This window comes from Larimichthys crocea, chromosome XIII, assembly GCF_000972845.2.
Source record: "Larimichthys crocea isolate SSNF chromosome XIII, L_crocea_2.0, whole genome shotgun sequence".
In the NCBI taxonomy this organism is placed as follows: Eukaryota; Metazoa; Chordata; class Actinopteri; family Sciaenidae; genus Larimichthys; species Larimichthys crocea.
The window spans coordinates 25,938,465-25,961,714 of NC_040023.1; the positions used below are offsets into that span (position 1 = coordinate 25,938,465).

General features: G+C 39.9%; 1 protein-coding gene across 1 annotated transcript in view; it reads left to right on the forward strand.

Annotated features, from left to right (window-relative positions):
- me1 (malic enzyme 1, NADP(+)-dependent, cytosolic) overlaps window positions 1-23,250 on the forward strand; it is a 77,131-nt gene that overhangs the window by 23,428 nt on the left and 30,453 nt on the right. Inside the window, exons 2-3 of the mRNA XM_027287523.1 lie at window positions 7,478-7,611; window positions 10,715-10,864. Of these exons, the coding sequence (XP_027143324.1) occupies window positions 7,478-7,611; window positions 10,715-10,864 (284 nt within the window). The remainder of the gene's footprint in view (window positions 1-7,477; window positions 7,612-10,714; window positions 10,865-23,250) is intronic.

Genomic DNA, 23,250 nt, shown 5'->3' on the forward strand with positions numbered 1-23,250 from the left:
TTATACTTAGCAATAAAGTTTTTTCTTATTCTGATTCTGAAACAATTTCATGGAGGCTGTGGAAAACAAAAATTAGATGGCAACAAGCTGGACAGAAATCAGAAATGATTGTAACGGTGTAATAACACACCAATTCACGCGAGAGTTGCTTTTGAACAAAGTTTAGTGATAAATACACATTTATTAAAGGATTCATTTCTGTGTGTCTAAAATGGTAGTACATTTGTTAAAGGGTACACGTAATCACTTTTTGGAAGTGTAACCCAAAAGTACCAGCCTAGCAGAATCAATTTCCTGTATTTAAAGTGTTGAGTAAAGGCCTGCGTTAACACCTTTTAAACTTTTTTATTGCTCTTTAGAGTGACTGATGTGGTTTTACCTACCCTTCTTTACTTTCTTTGTTCTGTTCTGGGACACTTTGTATTTTGATGCCTTGTAGATTTTGTTTCATTGAGTTCAACATTCAGTAAAACAGTAATAATAAAAAAAAGAAGCTGCAGTGGGACTAATGCAACATGAATTCATGACAGACAAATGAGGGGAAACGGGGCTAAGATGGCTATCACTACACATCACTTTCAGCAAGTGGTTTTACTGATAAACAAGTCGTACAAGAAGGCCGTCTCTTGTAGTGCTTCAGCTCTGCCTCTTATGAAAAGAAAGCACTCCCTCTCCCACACAGCATTGAATAGAGAAGTGCTCTGTGGCCACACACATCTCTGCCAGGCCGTATCTCAGTGCCAAACATTTGAGCCCTCTCCCTGTTGAAGGCCTATGGGCTTTTGTCTCTGTGTCTGATCTGCGACTGTGGTTGAGAGAGGCTCAATAGGAGAAGGCCTCCCTATCGTGTTAGGCTCAGGTCTCACTCAATAGGGTTTGTTTCTGCCGGAGCAGAGGGCATCTCCATTGAAGCTGCACTACAGAGCACACAGAGGGAGTGAAAGAAAAGGAGGCGAGCGGGGAAACATCCAACAGATTTTTATTTGGTTGTGGGATTAGTGTGCTGGAGGGTAGAGGACTGTGGGCATGAAGGTCGCCTCCTCTTGTCTTATCTGGGAATCTCACAAGTCGAATCAATCACAGCTTTGTGTGAAATTACATCATTTTAAAGTTTTGTTCCCAGAAAGTGGAAAGGTTTTTTGAGGCTTCAAGTTTTTGGTTCAAGTTTTCCTTTGTCAGCACATTGACAAAATTGTCTATCTAAACCAGTTATTTAGTTTCATACTGAGTCACAAAGCCATATTTTTGTTTAAAAAGGAGAGAAAAGTTACAGCCAATTTTATTTTCTCCCTCTCTCTAAAAATGTATAATGTTCTGTGCTTCACCGCTTATGATATGATCAAAATTGCTTTTGAAATAGGTTTGACAGATGTGACCATTGACAGTATATAATTACTGGAGAGAGCTTCTGTCTGTGAAGTGAAGCCAACTCAAGTGTCATAAAACTGTATACTACAAACAGCCACCAGGAGGCAGCTCCATTGGCTGCAACAATAAGGTCAGATTGTATGGAGTCTTATGAGGAAATGACCCAACTTCCTGACAAAAATCCAACAATAGTGCAGGGTACGCTTTAGGGCGTGGCTACCTTGTGATTGACAAGTCATTCTCACCTCTTCCAGCACAACACAAACCCAAAATGCTCAAACCGCCAAACTAGGCAATGGCTGATCTAATTTCTTGCCTCAAATCTTTTTCAGAAACATATTTTCGTGTACTGTTTAACTTCAAAACCAAATGCAGCCCACATTGCAGTACGTCATCCACCGGCTCCACACTTTGATCCAAATATGGTCATTTCTGGCTCTGAAAAACCATGATGGCAGTGGCCATAATGCCAAACTCAAAGATTTAGAATGGTTGTCCACAAACCAACGGGTGATGTCATGATTCAGTTTATGTTTGGATGTGCCAATACATCAGACAAACCAAACCTTCTGTCATTGGTTGCATCAGGCCATTGTCTGTCAATTTCGAAATGAATTAGCAGGTCTGCTAATGTTTTTTCTCTAATACATAAAAATATAGCACAACAAATTATAACAAACTCAACTGTTTTTGAACTCTTAATTCCATAAAATTGACTCTGTTATCAACTTTTATGTTAGAAAATTACATGTTATGTGATGAAAAGATATAATATGTGACTTATAAGATTTCTATACACTGCTGAGCACTAACAAATAATGTAATAATATGTACCATGATTACTTTATTCAGTACATATTAGCATAGCCTCTCCCAAAAGAGGATAAGTCAATGATGGTCAGTAATTACCACCAAATGGTGTTACAGGATATGTGATGTGTGGGTGTGGACAATCATGACTTTTTTCTTTATCTTCTGAGTAAGCAGAAAAGTAATGCCAGCACTTTGCATAGTTCATAATAATGTATACACTGTTTGGATTGCCTCAATCATAAGTGGAAACATGTCACTCACCTGTTTTGCAGATCAACATGCTGCCTGTGACATAGCCCTGTGGTTCTGTATGAACTATTGCAGCTGCTGTTTATCTCCGTTAGACTGAATGACTTGTTAATATGATCCTTTTGGATCTCTTTTACGGAAGATTTGCTGCGCTCATTTTTTTATAATTTGTCACAGCACAGAAAATGGCATCAGTTAATCCTTTTTCACAGAGAAAGTGAAACATGAGAAAAAGTCTAGAACAATGTTAACATTGTGATAAGGAGCCTTCATATTAGGGTGAACTAAACCAAACAGTGGCATGAAGGAATTTACCTCGTCTAACTGTAATGAAGGGAGTGGCTCTGCTGTGAGGCTACAGTTGTTAGACACAGCTCTGTGTGGTTGTGGCAGATGGAAATTAAAAGGTTGAGGTAGCAGAATGTTTAAATTTCTAAATCTTTTCGCTGAAAATGTGGCAACAAACCCACCCTTTGAACCTCCTGGGAAGCATGGAGGAAGAGAGGCAGAAAGGGCATTTTATCAGTTTCAAAGAATTTGTTCTTTCATCTTTCTTGTTTGGCCTTCTGGTGAACTAATTAGCTGTTTCCTCTCCGCTGAATGTTTTGGGCTGGGCACGGCGGCAGTCCGGGGTTAGGGGGTGGCACTGGCCAGTGGGTAGATTACAGGTTTGGGTTGTTACCACTGCTTCTGGAACATGGAGCTGTGGGCATCACATGTGTTGGCACAGGGTGCGGGCACTTTAGATGTGGTCAGGGACATGTGGAAGCTTTCTAGGGTTTATCCTGCCCAGCCCAGTTTAGGGCTCCCAGGGAAGAGAGAACAGGCATTACAGCAGTCAAACCTGTATTCAGACAAACAAACATAGGAGGGCTTTGTGTGTATACATGTGTGTGTGTGTGTGTGTGTGTGTGCATTTTTGTTAGCTTTCAGGTTTGGACGTGTGAGGGTGTATGTGTACTTCGGTTTTGATGAACATAAACCAAAAAAATGCAGTCATAAATGTTGACATTTGTTTTATTTGTGATTGCAAAACTGGATCGTCTGTTTGCATGTTTGGCTACTTTAGGTTCTCACTTTGTAATTAGAAGCCAAGCAGGGACTGTTAACAGAATTAACAAGGAGTCACAAGTATATATGAGAGGACCTGGAGGGAGATTTTTTGCTTCTAGGGATGCAGAACTGCTGGATTGAATTTTATGGTCCTTTTCTTCCAAAGTTTAAAAGCGCTGCTTTAAAATATCCTTGGTGTAAAGCTGTCCTAACTTTTCATCAGTCGGATGAAAGCTGACCCATCTTGGATTCTTGCAGTGTGTTTTCCCTTGCCTATGTTGAGACAACGTCCTTCCTTGATGCCTCCTTGAAGGCCAACTGACTGATGGACACGTTGACTGAAGGATTCCAACAAACAAGACCTTGGAATTGAAGAGATTGGCAGCTCTATTTACATGCTGAAGACCAGGGCATAGCAAAGCCTACATTCAAAGTCAAAAGTCAAAGAGATGCCAAAACTGGCGTCAACGGTTCCCACGCTTTCCCAGCCAAAGTCTGCGAACCGTGCACTGATAATCTTTTTTGCCATGAGACCCCCACCCCAAGTGCCCGACCCTGACCCAACCAGCCGTAACTTCAATCATAAAGTCACTTTAGAGGCCAGGGTTTCCCCGTCTGGACGCCCAAGCTGCCTCCTCCTCCTCCTTTGTGGGTGATGTTAATTGGTCATTTTAGGTCCAACTCCATGGATGGTATCTATTTCACATGTGACACTGGCAGCCTTTGAGGGCTCCAGAGTTGTGTGGGTAATTATTCTTAATGAGGCATAGAACGCTTTCATGGGTCTTTTCATTCAGGACAACTTGCTGTGTTATACAGTATATAATTTATTTTCTATTTTCTTCCTCCTCTTTCCGTCGTCAGAGTACCTCACATAAAGTTTGATTGACTGATTGATACAGGCCATTTTTGACACGACAAAACGACACTGTCTGACACAGCTCCTGCCAGACTTTTGATGTGAGGCATGAGTTTTTACTCTGAAGCAACCTCATGTTAGTAATGTACAGTAATTCTGCTGTGCCGAATACACAGAAACACAAAACGAGATATAAGTTGAACACAAATAAAACAGAATCTTAAGACCAGTCCTCAAAAATATTTCCTTGCCTCTCTTTATGAGGTTTGACTTTGGTAAATAAACATAAAAAAAACAGAGAAGTTGCAGAACTGTGAGGGGTGTGTTCATTATGGAACAGAAAAAGCCAAAAGTAGTGAATAGAGAAGTTAAAGTAGATGTACTTTACTCTTAGTACAAAACAATATTTAAATACAGAAATATTCTTTTGATGCAGTGCACTTTATTATTTCCATTTCCTGCTAATTCATGCCTGGACATCGCTTTATTTCAAAACTTTTAAAGCTGTAGTTACTTTTATTTTTCTTATACTTCAGATACTTTTTGCTGATTCTGTTGTCTGTGTCTGCTAATGCTAGACTAGTGTGTTTGTTTGTGTGGGTGTATGTGTGTGTCTTTTTTTAGCACTTAAGACCCAAAGTGTGAGTTGTGTCGGGAACGGCCAACTCGCTCACAGAAAAAGTGCAAGAATGTCAGAATCCAGTAAGTGTATCTGAGCTAATGAAAGAGCAGTGGGAGACTGTGTGAGGAATGAATCTCATTTTACAGCCTCATATTAAGCTCAGTTTGCCCCGTGTATTTTAAGACTCTTTTCTCCCATATATCTGTCATGGTCAGCTGTGGCAGAGAGCAGAGCAGCGGTGCATCGTGGGCCAGCTGCTGTTCCAAACACACACGGAGTCTGAAGTGAACAGCTGGCTCTCAGAAAAATAGAAAATCTTTTTCCGATAATTGGCGAAGGTCGTAATTCAGAGCTGCTTCTGTCTATTTGAGGTCCGTTAAGTACAGACTGTGCCGAGCCTCCGAGAACGACGGACGGATCGGGACTCGTACTTTAGTGTCTAAAATAACTGATCCACTTTTTTTTTATTTGTCGTGCTCACATGAGTCAGCACTGCTGGCTAAATAACTAACATCGCTTGGGTCAATTGATGTTTACATGTTGCTCTTTGCTAACTTATGTAATGACATACAGTAATTTCTGATTGCTTGTAGACAGTAAGCAAACACAAACCCATTCTTTAGATGTTCTGCCAAAAAGGAAATGGCCTGCTTTTGCTTGTTTCGTTCTACTCGTTCCCTCCTGTTTAGCTTCATTACCATCAGGAATCATGGAGACAAAATCTAAAATCAACGTTTTGAAAGCAGTCTGCTTTTTTATTTAACAAAGACTAATACATTTTGGAAGTGTGTCTGTGGTCAACGCCAATGGTTCTCCTGACGTCAAGGCCGCCAAATTTCATTCTGAATGCCTTATTTGTGTCGTATGCTTTTCTGCTTCCCTTTAACAGTGCGTCTCGTGTGATCAAGCACATTTTTTACAACCTCAGAACTGTTTTAACACGACCAGAATCACAGAAAGTGCTGGTGGCTCGGAAAGGCTGTAAATTGTGGTGTCCGGGCCAAGCGACTGTGGATGTGGTCCAAATCAGAGAAGTTTACAGCAACGCTTTGCCTCGGTTCCACCAGTCAGCAACAGTAGCTGGCATGATGAGGCTGAGGCTTCACTAGGTCTCTGGTCTTTTTTTGTTGAAGAGAAAATGAAAGTGCCCACCATGCTGTATCATGCCTCACTTGCAGAGAATAGTAGAGAATGCTGTTCCCATTTTAAATATGGACTCTGCTTATTCTGGGTGATTTGGGGACAATTCTTTCTCCTTTATCTCAGAGGGGCTGCAGCTGCAGTACAGCAATCTCACATCGTCACCGCTTTCTGAAGTCACATTAGCATATGACAACTTTCCTGCGTGAGATCATTGTCTCTGTGGAATAACCTCACAGATCAAAGGTCAGATGCTTCAACCTCGACACTGAGCGTGTGCATGTTTTTCAGTGTTGTCATTCAGAGGTCAGAGGTGAGTAAGATGAAAGCCAAAGAGAAGCAGGTTGTTAATCTGGGTCTTGTGTGTGTTTTTTGAGGACTTGCACTAGTGAAAGCAGACTTCACAGCAGAATGTGAGTTAGCAGCGGCCTCTCTGAGAGGGAGCCCCTCTGAGAGCAAACACCCCATGTTTGACACACCGCTTCTCTCATCACTCAGGAATGTTTGAACAGAAAAGATTAGTGATATTTTTCCGAAATATTCAATTGTTCAAAGTTTAGTCATAGTTTTCAAGCCGTGGCTGTGGCAAGGGGAGGGTGGGTGATTTGGGTGCTTAGTAAATTTCAAGCATGCAAGGTCAACCACAATGACGATAATTAGGATTGCTTCCCCGGCAGAAGATTATCTAATGTTTCTATTTTATTTTATTGTGGTTAAATATCAAATCCATTTTTCTTCCATGAATGGATCGTTTACACTTGTTGACTTCTGGGCATCTGGATTTGATTCAGTCCTTCAAGCATTAGTTTGAACAAACATTTTGAGGAATAGGCTTATTTACTTTCTTGCTGAGAGTTTGACGAGAAGATTGGAAACTTGCTCTCTCTGTTTAATAGAAGATGCCTAACTTAGCTTAGCATAAAGGAGGGAGTGGTTCTGCCTGAAGGCAAAAATCTGCCTACAAGCACCTCAGAAGCTTACTGATAATTATTAATGAATTATTATTGGCACCAGTTTGTCAAACTGTAACTGGAATCCCTTGTGAGAGGTTTGTTGACAGGACACCTCAAATTGCAAATAAGGTCAATTATTGATCTTTATATTATGAATTTCTGATCCGTCATGGCTTTATATTTGTCTAGAGAGCCTAGAAAAGTAATTTCCATGTGAATTAGGGTTAGAGTTAGCCCTCCACAGTCCTGTGTTGTATATCAACCTGTCAGTCTTGTGACTGGAGAACGTCAAACACAGGAGACTTTCCTTTTCTAAACTATATTTGGCATTTAATACACAAAGGTCTTTTCCCACTCTAGATGTTCTTCTATATGTCAGCATTTTGGAGGATAATGGAGTTGGTTTGTGTGTGTCCATAGGGCATGGCTTTCACCCTGGAGGAGCGTCTCCAGATGGGGACCCACGGCCTACTGCCTCCCTGCTTCATCAGCCAGGATGTCCAGCTGCTCCAAGTGCTGAAGAACTATGAAATGAAGAGAGATGACCTGGACAGGTGAGGCTGACATACGAGCCCTCTAAGAAACCTCTACTACTGTGAAATAGTATCTTTTTATCTTCTATCGGATGCTCAGATGTTTAGCATTGAATTTGGACTGGTTCCCAGGGGATTCCCCTACTTATGTGTACACTGAGAGATCTTACATCTGGAAGCTTTCAAAACACAAGAGGCAGATTAGTGATTAGACCCTCGGAGATCTACATCCATCTCCCAACTGCATATTTCACTGAATAAACCTTTCTCCTCTTTTCCTCCCTTTTCTCCTTCTCCTCCCTGTACTCCTTCACGAGTGTTTTTATAACCTCCACAGCGACCAAATAAAAACTTTAAAAGTTTTGCATGCTTCATTAGACGCTTAGGAGTCATAGCAGTTAGTAGTATGCAATGAATCTGCCCCATGCTAACATTTCAGTCCGGGCTCTTTGATCAACAAAATCAGGCCTCAAATTGAAGTCATAACCTGCTTTACTGTTTTAAATTATACGCCGAGGGCTGAATGTTATCTGCCTGTAAAATTGCCTCTTATTGCAGTCGTCATCTCTCAGTCAAGCACTCCATCAGCTGCCAATCCTAATGTCAATGATGAATGAGTTGCTTGCGAGACAGGATTTAGGGTCAAAAGGGACTAGACTGCTTCTTTTTCACCATAGCAACGTCAGAATATCAACATCATCATGAGATTGTCCTTGTGATTCCCATGCCCTGTCAGTGACAGTGTCTTTGGGCCTCCAGTGCATTCCAACATTGGTCTTATGGATTAAGGACAGCTATTTGCCTGCCATTGCTCAAGACCGCTGTGTTTACTTACACTCTGTTCCCCAACTCCCAATCCATCTTTGGTATTAATGCTGGACCCTGTCATGTATTCTTTACGACCATAACTCCAAACTTTTGCTACTTTCTATTCTGTTTTAATCAGAGATCTGAACTCCCTTTTTTTCCACCGGTGGAATTTGACATCCTTTTGAGTTATTGCAACAAATTATGTCAAAGAGAGGGCCACTCCAAGCACATGCATTTATGAGCTGAGATGATGGAGTGACCTAAGTACCAGCTGTGACTTTGTCGTCAACACAGGAAATGGATGTTCAAAGGTCTTGCCAACTGAAATACTGCAGTATATAAAATGATACAGCTAAGGGTAAACCTTATATTCAGTGAGCTTGTTAGAAAGCAGTAACAAGCTCAACATGAGCCAGTTGATCACTCATGCTAAGATAAATTAACACAGAGATAGATTATGTCCTGGCAGCCTCAGCTGGTTGACTTTAAAGGAAATACTGCACTCAGTAAGTCAGCATGGATCACGCTTTATAAAGCATTGTGTACTGTAAATATTCCTGTTTCCTGGGTGTGGGTGATGCTCACACCATTTAAGGTAATGGATGGAGAAAGAAAGCGTCCTTGATGTTTGCCAGCATAAAGTCAAACAATAGCAAGCTGCAGTAATATGTTAGGATTTGATGTGGGGATTTAATTATAGTTTTGTTTGATGAGTCAGAATGAAGAGAAGTGAAGTCATCGAAATGTTGCAACTGAGCTGTAAATTAGCTGTGAACACTTGTCAAACTTCTGCTCACTTTGATTTTCATTCTTAAACAGGCAGCTCATCTGTTTTACAAGATCAGGGTGTTTGTCTCAACACGCTTCAATCTGCCTGCTTGTTTAAGTTCTTTCTATCCTTTCTATCTATATCTATTGTCCTTCTTTAATGTAAGAATTTGTACTGTACCATAACAGGCTTGCATTGTGAATATTGCACACAGCTTAATATGTGCATAGACTGGTCTGAGCTCTCAAGCCACAGGCTCTATTTATTTATCTGAATTAGCCAGATAAATAAATACAGACATTTCAAAGAAGGGAGTGAAAGACTCATCCCAAACCCAGTGTTGCAAATGATTAAAAACTTGCACTGTTTTGTAATGAAGACAAGAAGACATGATTTGGGAATGTTTCTCTTGTATCACTCACTGACTGCTTGGAACTTCAGATTGTTCTCCCTCATCTTGCATCATGTCCCTTGAAGTCTTTAGCTTTTATTTGAGAGAGGAACCTTTTCAGTTCCTTGGTCGTGTCTGGGGTCCATTTACAACCTATTTAGCACATGACTGTCTGCAAACAATAAAAGCAGGGCTTAGTGGTCTGATGTGGGAAGAGTTCATCCCAACTTTGGAAGATTTCATGGTGATGGCACAGTTGTCATCACATGATTACACATCTCCGTGACAACTCAGTAGGTCTATCAACCGAAAAGTTTGACACGTGAATGAAAGCTAGCTTTTTAAAAACTGTTTCTGAAGTCAAAGACTAACTTTCATTAAAAATCATATATTTTTTGGAGTTAACACTAAGGAACATGAACATATATACCTAAGTCTAATAATCAAATAATCAGTCTGTGGCTAAATTGATTTCAACTGCATACTGTGAGGCATGCAGAAAGCCGTCATGTGATAAATTGCATGTGGCAGAAGCTAATTTAGTTCACCAGTATAAAAAAGTACTCCTCAAGAGCAACTGTCACCACTGCGTATTGTGCAGCTGCTGTGGCCTAACCTATAGCAGAGAGGGCGTGCATGCTTTTTATCCCCTCAACAAGAGGCACCTTGTGCTTTTGGCTTTATGGAAACTTCTATGATTAGGAATAGAGCCCTTTCTGGCGTGCTCTGCTTAATTTGGGTCATATGCAAACCCTCAGTTCCCGGTCAATCTACAATCAGAACAAAGAGCTTGTGTAGGCTGTCTGAGGGTCTGATTTTTATTCTGTGTATTTTGCCAATCATTTGGAACACAAGCAAAACAAATCTTTACAAGTAATTATTGCACGTGAGCCGAGTTCTTTTCTTCTCTTTCGTCTTTCTTGCTTTTCTGTAAACTCATTGTAATATAGCATTCATGTACGTACTTTTATTTTTCTTACATTCTCCTTCAAGTATTTCCATGCAGTTCCTCCAATCTTGCATCTCACTGACAAACACACAGGATTTAACATCTGACTTTAATAAACCCCTCCTCTCATCAGCAGGTATGAGACCTCAAGATGTTAAAGATTAACATGCTGTGCTTTCTCCCTGTTCCTCTCTGTCACTCATAGATACGTGTTTCTAATGGGGCTCCAGGACCACAACGAGAAGCTGTTCTATCGAGTGCTAACATCAGACGTCGAGAGGTTTATGCCCATCATTTACACTCCAACTGTGGGCCTGGCCTGCCAGCAGTATGGGCTGATATTTAGACGACCGAGGTGAGACAAACTTCAGCATTTCCAAGTTGCACTTTAAGAAATCAACCCAATTAGCATGATGATCTGTTCAGCTTATTTGCTGTGAACAGGCAGTATACAGTCCAAAAGGAATTGGGTGATTCTCTCTGTTTTCTCTCACCATTCCCACCAAGTCAATTTTCCAACACTCAAGTTATTTAATATTTTATTGTTTTGGCAGTTTTATTGTTTTTATGCGACACTTGGTATTAGCCAACGTTTTCTTCTACTGCTGGCTGTGTGGTACTAATATTCCACAGCTGAAAGCTGCCTTTTCTCACATAGATGTGGAGAGCTCGTATATAAATATTTATCAGCTGAATAAATATAGACAAATGTGAGAGGGTGGAAGTAAACAAGCTGCCATTACTGTAGTGCTATGACATAACACTAAGTAGTTGAAAAGTTGAAACGTGATTTTTAAATATTTCAAAACAGTTTTTATGTTCTGCTCAAGTGGGAAAGCTAGTGTTTGATTAAAAACAAAATGCGACAAAGTGCAGTGGACATTTTGCAAATTTCTCATGATATAAAAACAAAAATAACAGCAGATGAAACCATCACATCTGTGTGGCGCAATGAGTAGACTGTGACCTTCTTCAAGTGAATACATGAAACCAACAGAAATGCCGTCATGTTTTCTATATTGTTTTTTTTTACCATTTGAGGTTGTTTGATGGCACCTGACTGGATAATGATTGCCACCAACTTTGTTTATCTCGAAGAACCAACTGCTAATATTTGTTTAATTATATACTATATTAGTGGGTAAGTTACTTTTTTGAGAATTTATTTTTAGATGAAACCTTGAAAGGTTTTTTTTAACTATACTGTACTTATATTGCGCCTTCCGACCGCCCAAAGTGATTTTGTGACATATCTTGTTCACCCATTCATACGATGTGAGTGGAGGAGCCGGGTATCAAACCACCAATCTTCTGATTAGTGGTTGACCACAGCCACCCCAGAAATATGACCAACTTGTACACACTGATATGACATCTTTTTACCTGAAAATTATCATAATTTACTGGGCTGTGCTGTTACGTGAAAACAGGAGCAGAAGCTGCGAAAAAGGCCATTGTTGGCTTGTGGTGTGCCACTGATTTCTTGCTAGCTGGGCTGTGTACACTCTGCTTGTTTCCTGTCTGAAATTCTGCTCTTACAATTTCATGTGTTTCAGATTCACATTAAAATGTATATTTCATGTGATTACAATGCAAGCGTTACACTGTGATTACATGCAAGTCATGGAGTGCAAGGATCTTGATTAGAAAATAATGTTTTTGGTTGGACTTGAACTTGACTGTAAAAGTCAAACAAAAAACCTTTTCCCAGAGCTGTCAAAACAAAAGAGCAGTGTTCACTTTGACTCCATGTTCCTTAAAATTTTCTTAAAACCCCTAAAAACCTGCAGGTGTTCAAGCCTTTTTTCTAAAGCTACAGCAAATTGTCAAATGATTTGATATGATTTGATGAAACTGAGAGCGCAAGGACTCTTAAAGCATGTGTATGTGTATGTGTATGTGTATGTTGGAACCGGTCTTTGATGCTATAAAATCTGAGCCACATTTGGAGGTTGCGGTAACTCTTTCAGCTGGGGTTTGGTCATACAGCTCAGCTCGAGGCAAACCGCTGTAAGCTGTTGAAATCAGTTCAGGGTTCACCTTGAGTGGATCTGGCTCTGCTCGGAGACAAAAGACATCCATTGGTTTCCTCTTTTCGTCTACTATAAACACACTTTCACACACACACACACACGCACGCACACACACACACACACACACACACACACACACACACACACCTTTGTGCTAGTTTCTGTATTCCCTCAAGTAGGTTAATCAGGTCCAAGTTTCTTATTATCTGACAGAGCAACACTCCCTAAACAGTTAGATGGATGCAATATTGATACTGAGTTGATAAGGTTTTGTTCTCAGTGCTGCATTCAGGGCCACAATCTGTTTTACTTGGCTCAGTTTCTTTGCATTGAGCCTGACTCAGATAGTTACAAGAGTTTACTTTTACTATAATGAGACTTATAGGTGAAAGACCACCCTAGTCAATACATACATATTAGCCAATAATCCACACGACAGCCTACAGTGGTTAGCTATTGTTGGTAGCCAGCAGGGATTTGCTGAAACTTCAACAAACAAGCTATATTTGGCCAATTAGCATGGTAAAATAAGAACATAATAAAAAAAGAAAGTACCAGTAATTACATTGGAACAGTATCACAAAAATATGTCAGTCCCAGTATTTTTTCCTATCGTGCATCTACTCGTCAGCAAAGCCCAAATCTTACACGTTATTCAGTGATGGCATCAGTAACTACCACAAATGCTTTTGATTAGCTGCGAAACCCCAGTCTTCCTAATTTTGTCCGAGCAGTTTTATTATAAATACTCACCTTGGGTACATTTAAAATAGTTGGAAACCCAAGTTCTCCCATTCACATAACTTTGTAACCCAACAGCTCCCTGTTTCCCCGTCCCTGCAGAACTATGTGGAAAATATTCCTAGCATGCTTCCCTTCCTCTCACACTGAGCTGGCTGGAGGAGTCATTTTTATACGCTCTCTCAATCCTACAGCGCAGTGGGACAGGACCTGCTGCCAGAGGCCTTGGGGTTGGGAGTTGGGCTAGGATATGTGCATCAGGGGGATCAGTTAACAGAATACACCAGGGATAAAGCCCACTGTCTCTGACAGATTTAGGTTTTAAGCCAGGCTGTATCACTCTGCGTGAGAAAAGGGAGTCAGCTAAGACCATACATATACAGATGTATATCATATACATACGTCTGTATTTATTGTATCTGTATATTCCCTCCATGTTTTTAGGCATGCTAGTGGAGTGGTTCTATGGACAGCAGTGTCAGTCGGTGGCACCACATCTTTGGTTCAGACTGAAATTTCTCAACAACTAGTAGAAGGAAAATTCACAGATATTTATGGTCCCCAGAGGTCCTGGATTTGGGGACCTCCTAACCTTTCCTCTAGTGCTATGATGTGGTTGAAATTTTTGTTTCTTTATTTTCATGAAATTTAGAACAGACTGTTTCCAAATTTGGGTTGCTATTTTGTGTGTTTGAGTGAGATATCTCAACAAACTGGATAGATTGCCATGACATTTACAGACAGGATGATTTGCATTAACTCTGGTAATCGGCATCTTTTTGTCTAGAAATTTACATAAAGCTAACCTGGAAAACATCTCATCCTCAGCTGTACTTTGTGTAAAGTACTAATCAGCATGCTAACACATCTAACTAAAATGCTTAACACGATAAGCAATATACATTTAGCTAACCAGTGTGCCTAATTACGTGGGACGGTAGCATGGCTGTAGACTTGTCTTGATGTATATGATCTTGAGGGATCAGCTTGTGTCTCTAATCTCTGCTGGGTGTGTCTGAAGTGTAAAGTATCGCCCTGTTTCTATCTAGAAACTGCATTTTACTCACCTCTAGAAATGCCTGTGATGTATTACTGATGCCACTGTGCATGTGTGTGTGCGTGCATGCGTGTCATCCAGTCGGGCCACCATAGCAGCAGATTAGGTCTCTAATCACTGGCTTTCAGGTATAAAGACTTTCTGTGTGGAAGCAGCAGCCTTTCCTTGTCTTGCCTGACTCTACCCACTAATCTGCCTCAGGGAGACTAAACACTCCAACACCAGCCTCTGCACCAGAGGCCAAAGGTCAAGCGCCATTAAGCGCCAAAACATGGCTGATTCACTGATCTTTAGATGGGGCAGAGGCAGGAAGGAGAGCTGGAAAAAGGAACACATTCACATCATCAGAAGATTAGTGGACATGCTTACTTTTATTGGTTTGTAAGCTCATGAGCGGACACAGTGTTTTTGCAGAGAAAGTTAGTCTGGTTTCATTACACAAGGTTTGTTTCTGTTTTCACCATAAATGTGGACTGTGTACTTTGTTTGACAGCTGAAAGTACTCAGTTGTGATAAATGATAATGTTTTGTATCAGAAAAATGATCCCAAGTATTGCATGCAAGTAATTAGATTTACTTCAATCACTGCTAAGTCACCATGCCCTCTGTGGTGCACTGCTATGGAGTGTCTAAATAAACTTGTAATAGGCCCTTTTAAAGTCAGAGTCTGACTCTTCAAGGGGCTCTCGAGGTAAGTGACATGAACCAATCCATCTTGCTGATGGAGATAGATGATCATTGGTAGCCCATTACTGGATTCCTGGTTACTGGTCAAGGGTCAGACCTGACTACTATAGCTGTCTGTCAGGAGCTGGAAAGTAAGATATGTGCATTCTTAATCTCCCCAGAGACTGGGCAGGGTAAAGACCAGATGCTCTCTTTTTCTTCTGCCATTTCTACTGTACAGTATATAGCCCATGGATCGTATTGCTTGTGTAACTGAAGATAAAATACTGTATAAGTGTCAGTTTGATAGAGAATGCTAATTTGATGTTGTTAAGTGTATGTAACTGACATTTACATACTTACTTTACAGCCAAGCAGAATTTCAAAAGCTGTTTTCAGCGATTGGTCTAGAAGGGTCAACCGAAAGCAACCTAACGATGAAGCTACTACAGAGAATAGTTCAGATGAGCATGATAAGAGGAAGAATTGCATGTTGAGTTTGAACTACCATCTCACTGTTTCTGAATTCCTCAACACCGTAAACATACTTAAAGGATAAGGTTGGTGATATTTTGTATTTTGCCTGCTGTCAACAAATACCATGAAAGCCTAAAATCAACAATGCATCAGTTCGTCTCTTGGTACTTTCCAACTTCCTGCCTGTCTGTTTGTACATCCTGTTTATACTCAAACCTACACACAATTTGGGGTTAAGTGCCTTGCTCAAGAGCACCTCAGTGGTGGGAATGACATAGCAGCAAGCCCCACTCTTTGGCTTTTCCCACCCACATTTATCCTGCAAATCACTGAGTATTTACAGCAGCAAGATGGTGTATATTGAAAAGACTCAAAATAAACTCCTGCCCAAGTTAATTGTAATCATTCACTATTAGAACAGTGTGGCTCCCTGATGTGTTTTTTGTACACTAATGGAGCTGTATGCCATGAAGGAATACAAAAAATCAGGCATTGGATACACAGGTAGGGTCTATTCAAGGATAGAATGAAATCCAACTTTCTTTTCAGAATAGTTGTTTTCAGTCTGAAGATAGCTGGTTTGTCTGGTCAGATGTCGTAAGTCTTTGAGACGTTTATTAAAGGGTCATATTCCGCAAGGACTGAACCCTGTATGTAGATGAGAGTAACAGAGTATGAAATCATACAAAGGTAATGTGTTATTTGTCATTACCAACTACATACAAGATGTACTGTAGTATAATCAGAATACTGCCATGATTAGGTCTTGTAAGTCTGGTCTTTGACTAGATCAGAGGGTGTGCTGTAGGAGGTTATAAAGGCCTAATGAAAGGCATCATCTGATGCTGCTTCAGCCACCTCTGGAGTGGCACATGCTGGATGATGAAGTGTTCCAACCTTGCAGATTAGTGGCTTCTGAGCTGTGATCTCACCCGCATTCAGGCCCACACACAGTGTTACACTGCAGCTATTTCGTTCGTTCATTGATGGGCATCCAGAGTAAATAAAAAATCGCCTTGTTTTCTGGATCATTAATCCACACGTGATTATTGAACCATGATGACCTGCTTAAAACCATGACTTAGAAAAAGCCATTTATCCCACATAACTTGAGTCCAGAGAGATTTTGTTTCCTGATCCTGACTGATTGCATGACTTTGCTGATTTGTTTACCACATTTTTACTCTTTGGTAGACCATGAGAGAAGCCCAGAATATGGATGTGTTGAAGGGGAGAAGCTTTGGAGAAGTAGGGAGGAGAGCAATGGTTTGGAATTACACTGACCTCATGAGGAACGTGGCAAACATTTGGGATCAATTCCACCGTGGACTTTGAGGACCTTGTAATACAATGTAGAGCCCATGTCCGAGGACATTTTAGAGCCAGTATAAGCAAAGAAACTTTAGGGCACAGTAGACTGTAACTCCTACAGTATCCCTTAACATAATAAACTAATGTATCAGCAAATACCCAATATAAATCCACAGCAGTTTACTGTGTAAACATGGACAGTAATCAAACTAAATATATGTTTTGAATAACTGTCTACTTACCTAAGACTACCTGGCTGAATTGCCTGTGACCCATAGTACCAGGGACCATTGCTAATTCAAACTGCAACTTTCCATGACTTAGTGGTCTAGCATGGCAGGAGAGCAAGGTGGTTGGATTTGGCTCTTTAGGAGAAAATCTAGTTTGTTCCATTGTGTCTCTAAGAAACAACCATGAAATAATTGCAAACATATTCATTTAGGCTTTTGGTTGAGCTAATGGCTGTCAGCCTAAAAGCCTGCTTGGCAGCCTCTATCACTATTTCACCTCATGTTGGAGATGTTTGGCTTCAGTCAGACGCTTGTTGGTCAGGATCCAATTAGGGTCCTTGAGCACTGTAGTTGCCTGGATCAGACTTCATCAAATGACCTGCACTAAACAGTAAAATGGACTATTATATAGTGCTTTTCTTCTGATCACATATCACACATTCAGGCATTCACACACACATTCATATACTGATGGTAGAGGCTGCCATGCAAGGTGCCAGCTGGGCAACTGCTATAAAAAACATTACACAAAACCTGAGAATGTCAAACATGGCACATGCCTGCGTATGAATGGGGAGCAGCATTAAGGAAATTGGCATCATCATCATGATCATTTTTATGTCCCTGTTTCCCTTTATATGCATTGTGGGGTAGCATTAAAGTCCTACTGAAATTAAACTGCCAAACTGTATGCTTTAGCATTTTCCATTTTAAAACATATTTGCCTAAAACAATAATATACAGTGTGTACATAAATCTACTGATGCCTAATCTGGACACATCTTCAGTGATGTTCCTGGGATCATTGGACGTTTCGGGTCTTTCAACATCATACGCCCTCCTCCAGGTGACCCAGCCGAGGCTGATCAGACCCCAGCTTGTGTCCAGATGGCTAGCTAGCTACCATGACTCCAAACTGTATGCTTTAGCATTTTCCATTTTAAAACATATTTGCCTAAAACAATAATATACAGTAATTGTTCTATCACAGACAGAGATTTCACAGCAGATAAATGGGCCTCTGATTCTTTGAGTATTATATTATCATAAGCCTTCACAGGCAGCTGAGTATCAGTGGAAATGTATTCCTTGACTGCATATAACTTGGCCAAAGGAATAGGAGAGGATCAAGAACAGAGTCATGAGGTACTCCACATTTTATGTCATAAAATATTGATGTAATATAATTATGGCAAACACAATGTGGTCTTTCAGAAAGGTAATTTAACCAGTGCAATAGCCAGGCCATAGACACCAAAGGGTTTTCAAGTGTGTCAAGGAGTATAACATGATCAGTGGTATCAAACGCTGCACTGAGAGCCAGTAGTAGAAGCATAGACTTGGAATTTGAATCTGAAATAAGAAAAATCTTGTTTACCACCTTAGCAAGTGCAGTTTCATTTATCATCATCATTTACTATGTGAATTTTCTTCTGCCAGACATAGCATGATGGGAAAAATTCTATAACACAGAAATTAGAAAGTAACTTAAAGAGGTTAGCTTCAAGTTTTTAGTTCGGTTCTTATGTTGTCATTGATTTAACATGTGGAAATGTTTGGCAATTTTCAAGGCTCTTCTCCACTGTTTATCATCTTCTACAGTTAAAAAGCTAGCGAGGCTACTGGTGCCTTTGAGTGTCTATGTCAGCTATGCTACCCATGCCTTGCCATAGCAGTTTTTTGCTAGGACTCAGCCTGCCAGCCCACAGCCAATCAAACACACTGACACACCCCTCCAAATGATGAGATGAAAGGAACATTGCTAATATTTCCCCAAGAGAATTTTCTTTTCTTTTCTTCTTTTTTAATAGTGTCATTTTAGTTTGACTCCACTGGAGTTGCCGAATGATGCATTAATACAAGACTCTCCGCCCCCACAAAGAACTAAATTATAGAGCACAGTCCTGTTTGGCAGCTATCCCCACACCATCTCCACTGGTCAAATTTTGGTGTGCAGTAGTAATATTTCATCAGCCCACAGTGGAAAATACGTCTGCTGATCATCCCATGAAGCTTATCTGATACACTGTGTGACTCACACTCAGCCTGGTTTGTAGTTTTAAAGTAAACCCAAAGGTGTCCTAGCAGCACGTAGCAGAAAATTCATTTAGCATGTGTCACACAAGAGGTAACATCCTCTAGAGTGGCTTTAATGTCAGTTTCACAGTGCATTGGAAATATAAAGAAAAATTATAGGCTGACAAAAGAGTCGGATATTCAGTCTAAAGCTTCCTCTACAGTAAGAACATGAACTGGTTTAAATTTAGCACTGAGAAACTGAAGTAGAACTATAAAACCTAGAAGTGGGCGAGGTTAGTGAGTTACACGATGCCTTATGGAATAACCCTGTTTGCATATGTTGGCCACTTCCACTATTTTGTACTTACGTGCTCTGTATGTTTTAACAATGTTATCTTTTCTGCACAAATATCGCTGGAGGGGCTCTATAAATCGACAAGGCAACTACAAATTGAAATAAAACCATATAATTTCTTTATTACACCTATCAAAGTTGAAATGTGTGATGAATGTTTGGGTGCCAAAGCACATCTTGGAGGCTTTTCAATAGCTAGTGTTTCCAGCACCTCAGCGGGGTCGTTTCATGCCGCTGGCTTCATTCCTGTGTGACTTGTAGCAGCCAGATGGGTATGTGCGATGTGATACAGTGTATGTATGTAGTGCATGTACTGTGTAAGTATGTATGCAGGGCTAAATGGAGAGTCACACATACTGTCAGGTTTGATCTTGATCATGTGTGGACAGCTTTATGGCCAGAAGCTGGGGATTGTCAACAATATCATTATCAGTCCCCTGATTGATTTCCCATTATCATCTGCTGCAGAAAAAGACACAGTACAAAGTGATGAAAGCTGTGTTGCAACCGTACTGTTTTACACTGACAACAAAAATCTCTAGCTCTCCATATGTGAAAAAAATCAAGGGATTCACTCCATTAAAGATACAGATTGAGATTGAGTTAAAGGATATAGAATCTACTTCCAAGTGTCAAATGTGGAAATATCAGCGCTACATCTCAGATGAATTGTACGCATACAAACCACTACCATCATGCATGGAAAAATGCCTCAGTAATTTGTTAAATCTGGATTTGTTTCCCTCCGGATTGAATGGAAACTCCACACCAGAATTTCCCCAAATCATAGTCCAACCTTTTTGGCACGTTGAAATTTACAAACCCTGGCATTTTCTTTCCCTTTTATTGCAGTGTAGCGTAAAACTCACATTACGGTCTAATGGAATGATGCAAAAATGACAAAAAAAACCCAAACCCAATCAGATCCAAACAGCTGCCACCACTACTTGGTACGCTGATGAAGCTCTGTAATTGGCCTCCTTGAAGATATTTTGACTGTGTGGATTAGTCAAGATGATGGAGCTTGACCATTTGTGGTCACTGAGCCCAAGTGATAATCTGATTTACTGTAGCACTTGTTTTTCCAGGTGCAGCACTTCATGCTTCAGTTCCAGATGCAATTTTGTTGTTTTTTTTCTCTGTAACCAAAAATTACTATGGGAGTGAATGGGTGGTAAAGGGAGACTTCACACATTACATCAACTTAAGGAGTATATCATGTCATGTCTTCTAATGCAGTGGTTCACTGAAATATGGTTGACCTACTAAGAGAGTGCCATCAATCTTCTTATCTGCTTTATATCCTGGCATAGAATGAACAAGGGTCTCTACCTCTCTATCAAAGTGGTTGTTGAAAGATGGTGAAAAATGGTGTTTTAAAAGGGAATTCTCAAATGTAATACTGTAAATGTATTTTCTTATTTAGTTTAGAGGACTCATTTTTGGGTGAGATTGAACTAAGATCTTTTAGAAATCCATTAGCTCTGAGCATATTTTTTTATAGATGCACAATGTCTTAAAATCTTTGCTAGCAGATTAGCAAAAACTGGATCAGCCTCATGTTGACATGGGAGACTCCTCACTGACGATAAGAGCTAAGTCAGCACATCATATCAATCACCATCCAACTGCACCATGTCTGCACTTAGATAAGACCTCTGTAAATGGTATGAGGTCTACAGTATCGGACACTACTATGTCTTAACAGCACTGCTTCTTATTTATCAGTTCAAAAATTTCCTCTGTTTAGTTAATGGATGTAGTAAGAAAGCACCACAACCTATTTTTTGTTTTGTTTTGACGTCTCCAACACAGTATTAAAAGTTACTGGTGATAAATCAGTTAAGGGTCATGTTAGTTTGCATGTGCAAGGGGTCCTTCTTTGTTCTTTTGCCTTTTATCATTGTACTCATTTTAAAATCTGCAGTATGGTAACAATATGGATAGATCTAATGTATGGTTACAAACCATTACTATGCACAGTGTATTAATGACGATATGCATAGTTCATACGAGTTATTTATGATATGATAAGTCTTGGTGTGTGAACATTAAAATAATACTTATTGTCTGCATTGACATGCATAATAGCAGAGTATGCAAAAAGCATTTAAACATTTTTAGTTTGAGTTATCATTTTTTTAACACAGCATAAAAAAACTGATAAACCCTTTTGAGTTTGAACAGTTATGGTTGCAAAATATGGTTGCAAAATATAGATGGAAATTCTATAGGCTTTGTAATTATGAAAATGATTAAAAATAGTTAATAGTGAGTAATCAAATCCTCCATTCAATGATAGTTAAACACATAATAGGTTCAAAAGTACAAATTCTTACATAAAGGACCAGTGTGTACCATCTAGCAGTGTAGTTGTCAATTGCAAAACCCTCGTCTCACTTTTTTCTTTCTAGTTCATCATTTTAAGGCAATAAAAAAAAATCTAACTTATTTAATCTTATTTTCAGGTGATTATACACATATTAATGCTCATTACATTTCTGCCATATTACTGTATGTAAATGGAGCCCTGTAAATCTGACACACTGGATCTTTAAGACGTGCTTGTTTCCTAGTGTTACTTACATTTAGGCGCCCCAGCAAATCTGCTGCACAGTTTGTTCCTTCTGCTGATAAGAATTGTACATATTTGAACAATGAAATAATAACATCAGTGGTCTTGCAAGAAAAAACTAAACAATTTGATCCCAGCATATGTATTATATAAATATACATGACAAATCTGTTTTATATAGAGTGTATTTTGGCAGAGCACACTGCATTTTAAAGCAGATCTCTGAAACTATCCTGCTGTTTCACAAGAGTCATATTTTCTCCTTGTCTGAGGTCAGATGTTGCACTTACACTGCTGTTATATAAAATATTTATATTATGTAAGATGGGACTGATGATTATCGATTTAGCTCTCAGTTTCACAGAGAGTATGCAGGGTTTCAGTGTCACTTTCCAGGAGAAATAACTATTAATAAACACAATAGTTCTTTGGGTAAATTGACCTTCTGGTTATTATGATGTCACTACGAGTTGAGTGGTTTTGGTGGTGATGTAGACCAACTCTCCAGCACTCTGTCTGACCTCTGACAACTCTACAGGAATGGGATTTGACCCCAGTTGACTTTCCTTTCTTGAGTCTTTTTGATGTCTTTTCATTACACAAGACTTGACCTCTCCCCTGGCACCCTGAACATCCACTTTGATTTAAGTTTCAGCATTACATCATGGAAAGCTACAGATCAAGTTTCCTTGTTAGAGAGAGCTGAGAAATGTCACCTACGGGGCAGTTAACACGGCACTAACAAGCCATTTATTCCATGTATCTGAATGAGATTGTCCTCCTACGGTAAGTAGATCAGTTGTTATAGCCTCAAAGCGACATATGTTTATGTTGAAGTGACAAAGCCCTCTAGTGGCTGTAAGAATTATGTCAGAAGGAAGGGAATAAATTAGGTGACGTTAGGCAACATTTTTTTAACCCATGACCATGATCATCCATTCCATAGCCGCCGAAGTATCCTAAAGTAGTAGTCATTTTCACCCAAGCCACAATGTTTCCGATGTTCCTAGCCTTAACAAAGTTCTCATTGTAACCTAAAACCTGCTCTTTTCCTAAATCTAACCAAGCCTTGACCATAGCTAACTGAATAAACCTCATTCTTCATGGGTGAGCTGCTACAGAATACCACAGGTATCTTCTTCATGCTCTCCAAAACAAGACCTTTATCCAGGTAATAGAATACCTGAGTATTCCAGATAACTACAAAATATCAGTACAAATTTGAAGGCTTGTTGGATCATCTTGAAACCTACCTAAATGGTCTTTAGAGCATATAA